The sequence below is a fragment of the Falco punctatus genome, assembly GCF_963210335.1.
Source record: "Falco punctatus genome assembly, chromosome: 8".
NCBI classification, from domain to species: Eukaryota; Metazoa; Chordata; class Aves; order Falconiformes; family Falconidae; genus Falco; species Falco punctatus.
This window is the reverse complement of record NC_137588.1, coordinates 48,434,568-48,441,276: the sequence shown is the minus strand read 5'-3', so window position 1 is coordinate 48,441,276 and position 6,709 is coordinate 48,434,568. Positions and strand designations below refer to the sequence as shown.

General features: G+C 40.9%; 1 protein-coding gene across 1 annotated transcript in view; it reads right to left on the bottom strand.

Annotated features, from left to right (window-relative positions):
* Positions 1-6,709, bottom strand: part of SLIT3 (slit guidance ligand 3) — a 529,407-nt gene that overhangs the window by 209,888 nt on the left and 312,810 nt on the right. Inside the window, exon 7 of the mRNA XM_080399320.1 lies at positions 3,420-3,534. Coding sequence (XP_080255446.1) covers positions 3,420-3,534 — 115 coding nt within the window. The remainder of the gene's footprint in view (positions 1-3,419; positions 3,535-6,709) is intronic.

Sequence of the window (6,709 nt, the reverse complement as noted above, 5' to 3'; positions counted from 1 at the left end):
TTAGAAGCTAAAAAGTTTACCAAGATGGCACAGGAAATGGAAAACACTCCAACAGAGCATAACTGCTGTGCTCCAAGTGCATCAAACCTGCAAATACAGTAGCCCAGTTTGTCATGAGAATTGATGGTGCCAGTGATGACTCCATGTCCTGGTGTGGCCGTCCACCACTGGCTGCAGCTGCCATTTGAAACCCGTGGTGGCCACAGCACCATGGCATGGAGCAACTGCTGCTTTATACAAGGAGCCCAGCGCTCCACAGGGCCACTTTGGCAGGAGACAGTGCTTTTGTATGTTTGTGTATGTGTTGAAGAAAATACCTGCTGAAGCAAGCTAAAGGCGCATTACATTTCTCCAAACTATTTAGTTGTTCCGATGTTACGCATTTACATAGAACATTTAATCAAAAGCTCTCGAAGAGTTTTACAGAAGTTAACCAGCCCTCTTGGTCATCTGCCAGTTTAAAAACATTTTTACAATTCTGCCTAGAAATCCCTTGGCAAAACCATCATTTACAACATGAGCAGATTAAAGCTAAATTAGATTATACCTATTAAGACTGTTTTTCTGGCATGCAGGAAGACACACACGCATACTGGCAAAGCCAGGAGTTTGCAGAGTAACGTGGCTGCACACAGCCACGCTCCAGAGAGGTGTGTGAGCAGGCTCTGATGCTGGCAGCAGCATGTTGGTGTTGCTGCTGCACTGCATCCCAGCAAGACAGAACGTGACCACTTCGTTAGCAGGATGGTAGCTGGTATTTCAGCACAGTGCTCTACCAGACGGATGCACTATTGATCTGGAGCCAGCTTGGGAGCTGACATACCCATAGCAGCAAACTACACCAACAGAGCAAAATTACTCTTCCTTTCCAAATCTGCCAGCAGAGCAAGCTGTGTCAGTAAAAGCAAAGTTTTGGAAATCTGGAATCTGCATGTGAGATCTGTTGCAGAGATCTATGTCAGTTAAGTCACATGTTCACACACCAGGCTGGTAAGAGCTATAGGCCTCAGTGCCTTATGGCTTATAGTATAAAATACAGTGTTCATTCCACATCCTCTGGAAAATTTGATGCTGCCAAAAATTGCACAAGAAATACATTGCAAAGTATTGGAATCAATGGGTGTACAAAATTACAGATTTGTGTATTTAATTTCTCAATATGCAAAGACTCAAACACATTCTATTATAAATTCACTGGCTAAGAAGAAGAAGGAAATCCTGTCAACTTGAGAAGTAAACCTGAAGACAAGGTCTTACAGCTATCAGCCCAGTCATTTCATCAGCTGTGTATCACAGCCTGCATGTGCCACTGCCTTACTGCGGCTTCTGCGCTGGAGGTGAACACAATTGGTATCGCTGTACAGCTGCAGGCCTGGAAAGCTCTACCTTTGAATTCCTGCCGATGTCATGATGACAACACAAATGCCCCACTGTGGTAGTTTATACGGTGCAAAATGAACCTCTCTGTCCTACAGCTGCTACTGCTGGATCACCTTATTTAGCCAGTGATGCACACTGAAGTCTTTTGTGGACAGTTAGCAAAAACACGCATGCACAACAGTTTCAGAAAGTGAACAAAACCTCCTGCAGGGTGCATACATATACATACATCAACACACCCAGCCCTCAATATCTATATTTATTTGCTATCTGCATTTGCACATGCATGTTGGGAAGTTCCAACAAGGCTCACAAATAGAATTTCTAATTGCACCATCATTTTTTTTTTCTGTAAATGTAAAAATATAATTCACCCTCTACCTCAGTTGCCTGTTACCTAAAAATGAGCTATGGACTTGGTTGGAAGATTTTAGGTATACACTGATGAATAAAAGCCACATGTAAAGCCAGCTGACAAAAATAGCTGATGCCTGTATAGGTCACACATGGCACTACAGGAGCCAAACAAAGCCATAGGAGTTCCAGGGAGACTTTCAACTGATTTCAAAAGGATGTGGATTGGATTCAGGCAGAACAGGATGTGACAAGGAGCTTCCTTATGCATTAACTGAGGGTAGAGTGCAATTTTTCACCTGGATGAGGAAAACTGTCTGATTTGATGAATCAAAAATATTTTTAAACTTCTTAAAATATTTCTGTTTAACAGACAAAGCATTACTCCAATTGCACAGTATTTCTACTCACAAAGTATCAGATGAGAGCGGCTCAGGTTTTGCCCCTAATAAGCAAACGTTTCCCATAATTCATCAAAAATATATAACCCTCCTTCTAAGAATCAGTGCTGAATTAATATACTCCTTAAACACAAATTTCAGGGATAACTAGCAGATGGCTGTTGCGCAGATGACTTAGTAACATACTATTTCATTGATATTTAAATGTTAACCATCACAACATGAAGGCAATAAAGCATCTATGATAACAGCAATTATTTCGGAACAAAAAAGGGCAAACACTGCAAAGGGCACTGACTGACAGTCTTACAGCCCGGTTGAAGCTGCAGGGATGTAACCCTGCTGCTCTGGCTGGGCAGAGCACACAGCTCCCACAGTAGGAACTTTTTGGTTTTCAAATGGGGACACTTTCAGGTAGAGTTGTGTGCTAGAGGCATTCTGCAAAGCCTTCTGTCACAGGTATGGAGCTTTCCCAGCAATGATTTTTTAAGAGTATGTGTCCTGAAAGGGGTAAGCACATGATACAGTGGCATTTTTAACACACAAAGAGTGTGTTAAATAAATCCTCCTCCAGTGGTCTGCTAGCTGCTCCAAGGTCATAGACTCATTTTGATCCAACTAAGATCCAAATCCATAGAAACAGATGCAGAAACACCATGAAACTGTGAGAAACAGAAAACTTCCAGAATATTCTGACTCTGCAACATCATATGGGGAAGCTTGTATTCTGCTGGGTTCTCCCCAGCCTTATACCTCCCACCTCTTCCAGAACCCAATATACCCTTCCCCTGTGAAAAGGCACTGTCGTCTCATTTAGAAGTCCTCTCCTTGTAAGCTATTCACATCCAAAATGCTGAATCAGGAAACTGAGGTTACAGACAATATTATTTATACCAGCAAACTTCCCACCTTGGGCTGTGATCCTTATCAGATCTTGCAAGCTAAGCAGAAGCAGACTGCAGCAGGTCTAAGGATCCTCCAAGGACTACTTGGAAGATGCATAACGTGGGATCAGCAATCTTTGAGGTGGTACATCCTCCACTGGTATGAACTGTCATAGTTCTACTGCCTTCAATTTACAACCCCAGAGGAACTGCTCTACTAACTCACAGCTCTGCCGGTTGCCCAAACTGGTTAGAGGCACGCATGGAGTTGCTTTCTTCCTTCTGAAGAATAAAGCTGATTTATAGCCACTACTAATCTGATATTTTTTTTAAAGGAAAGAATGCTCATTCTGCAATCCTGTCACGATTTGAAAGCAGTTACTTTTCTCCTTCCTCAAACTTCCTGTGCAAATTTAACTACATGCAGTTGCATTTCTATTCTCTTCTGACTTGCTCCAAATTCATGTTCACCACTGTAGTTCTCCGACAGAGTTGTTATTCCAGACTCAATGCAACTACATTAAAATCATTAACCTGTAGAAATTACCGTTGTGTGTGTGTGTTTTTAAGTAATACCTATGCACTATTCTTTACCCCCTTCTCCACCCTCTCAAATAGGAATAAAGGTATTCAGGACTAGATGAGAGGCAGAAAAAACACCATTATATTCCTAATGCTCGAAGAAATCATGCAACTGTTATGGAAGACACTTTGGGAAAAAAAGGAAAGGATTTAAATTTTGAACACTACTAAGAATACGAGTATTTTATTTTAAAAACTCAGGAACTCTAAGCAGCCTTTCATGTTCCTTGGAGTAATTCAGAAAGCAGAAATCCCAGGCTGTCAGATCAGTAGTGAAACACTCTCAGTTCTGTAAATTACAGAGTACACAGAGATTTTGTTTCTCTTACTTGGAATTCAATTAATGATACAATTAAGAGCATATAATGAATATCAGAATGCCTGGTGACTTATTCATCTGAAATAATAATACTTTCATTACAATTTATCTCCCTGCTCTGTTCCAGTTAAGTGCTAGACATGAACCAAAAGGATCTTCTGGCAATGATGTTAGAAAAAGTTATACAACCCAACAGAATTATCTGAAATATTAACTATTTCATGTCTTCAAATAGTACTTCAAGAAGTACATTGAAAAATAGTAGCTGTCTTAATGTTTTCCAGCCACATTTCAAGTGGAAAAACACGTAGAAATGTTGAGGGTTTTGTTAAACACATAAAATTGATGGCAATAACACCTTCTACATCCCAGCCTAAAAGAAGTTAGTGTCCTATTTTATCAATGGTGAAAGGAAAACCACTATGCAAATGTCCATTTTTCTAAGTACAAGGCATTTTCGTAATGTGCATACATTACTAGTTGTGCATCAGCACAATACCCACAGCGATGCTTCTTGTTTACAGTCTGAATGGATTAAAATGAAAAGGGAAGGGGAGAACATATCGTATGCTGAAGATGCCCTTTGTTTTTTGATGGTAACAGAGACTGATTTTCTTTCACATGTCATTTCTGCAGCTGATTAGCACAAACAGCTAATCAAATTGAGAAATAATATGGTATAATGTTTTTTTGGATTAACACTTTTCCCCAAGTCTTAGTAAGTACCTACCATAGTTACTAGAGGTCTGCTGTGCTAGCCATTCAGCTTTCTGAGGCACACCAGGCTGCTTTTGTGTCACATTTGTCTGATCATGGGACACTGCAGCATTTGCAAAATTCTCAGTTAGAAAGAAATATTCAGACATATTTACTGACAGGTAAATGGAGAATAAGATCTGAAAAGGCACCAGCTCATTTATTTTATTTCTGGGTTTTAATACCTTTTGCTTTTGGGCAATGAAGATGCATTACAGGCTTCTGACAGAACCCAGTCTGATAGCAGAAATCCTGCAAACAACAGTCCTCATTCGGCAGCACGTACTTCAATGAGTCTATGGGCTTCACTGCAAGTTAAACAAGAATGTTCGTTTCCTTTTCCTGCTCAAAACTTGCTCAACGCACTGCAGAAAGAAGGTGCCAAGTTACCTGACTCTAAGTTTTGTGAAGTGAGACTTTGAAACCGAGCAGAAAAGCAAACAGGCCAGGCTGGTGGGGAGCAGCCACATCAGGCACTGCAGCACGGGTAGCACTAACAAGTCTAACATTTCCTCCGTCTCCTTCAATTACGCTGCCGCTTTATCACAGTGTGCTCGTTGGCTCTGTATGTAATCCGTGTGTTGTGTGTCCACAACACCATGTAATTGGGCCTAATGCAAGATTATTATCTATGTGCATGCAATGGATAGCTACAAATGGTGCATCTGCAGGCTTGTAACATTCCCAAGAGTGAATTACTGTCATACTCCCTGATTACTGCTTCTCCTACAACTGCCATGGTTTCCAGGCTTCCTATCCGCAGTGCAACTATACATCCAGTAAATGAGACTGGAAAATTTATTAAGACTTAACCAAGGCATCTCCAAGCATCATTAAGCCTCTCATGTAAATAGTCTACTTGATAATGTTATTTCTGTTCAGAAGTGGGTGAACTGATGCAAGAAAAGATGAGCAGCTCACCCCAACTTGCCAGTGGAGCTCAGAAGGGAACACAACAGTCTGGCCCTGACAGAACGACAACTTCTCCAAGACCCCAAAGCTTTGTGAGGAGAGTGGAGTGTTGGTAACTAAAAATACCTGAAGGAATCTTTTCACAGTGTACATATGGACAGAAGCCGTTCAATCCATGCAATTAGACATCTCTCCATCAGAGTTTATGCACATGAAGAAGAGGACCTTGGGATCTGTCTGAAATACTAGAAGTGAAACATGAATTTGGGTGTCTGCATTAGCAGCAAAATTTAACACTAAGAGAGGCAGAACCCTAGGCCTCCGTGTTAGCAGATTTGTATCACTTACTCTTAAACCACTCTCCAACTACATAAAATGCCATTGCAAAAGGAAAACAAATTCTATGTTTCTTGTATTCCACAAGGGTTAAGCAAAGCAGTAACAGTTTAAATTTCAGAAAGAGGAATTTGATTAGATATAGGGGAAATGTTTCTTAAAATAACAACAGGAAAAATACAAAAAAGAGCTTTTATGGGGTGTGCAGCCATCAGCAGCGGAAGCCTGTAGTAAAAAGACTAAATGAATCCATGGCAAGAGTGGCATGGGACTTGATGGTCTTGCTCTTGGGTACGAAAATAGGTGACAACTTCAGACCCCTTCCAGCCCTTATGTACCACCTAATATGACTAACAGAAGGGGTGTTTCATCAATTCCAAAAAGTGAATCTACATCTATCTTTAGTAATAAAGCCAAGACTTGAACGTTGTACAGTGCCATAATTAATGTTTGCAATTAACTTTGAGATTGTAGGGTGAAAGAAGCTATATTTTCAATAGCTGTTAAGAGCTATTTTTCACACAGGTCAGAAGGAATTTGCATTAAATTAAATATTTACTGCTTCTCATGGCCTCTGATGGAAAAACAAAATGGCTTCGGCACTCCATCCCTCAGCACTGAGCACTGTCCTCACCCTTGGCTTTCAAGGCATCCAAGATTTGCTCATTTGGCAAGGTCCAACACTCAACTGGATCTCTTCAGAGTTCTGGTGAGCCCTGAGTGCCTCTTGTACTCAACTCTTTGATCTCCCCACAGACTGTTTAAGTTAAAGCCCACAACTACCA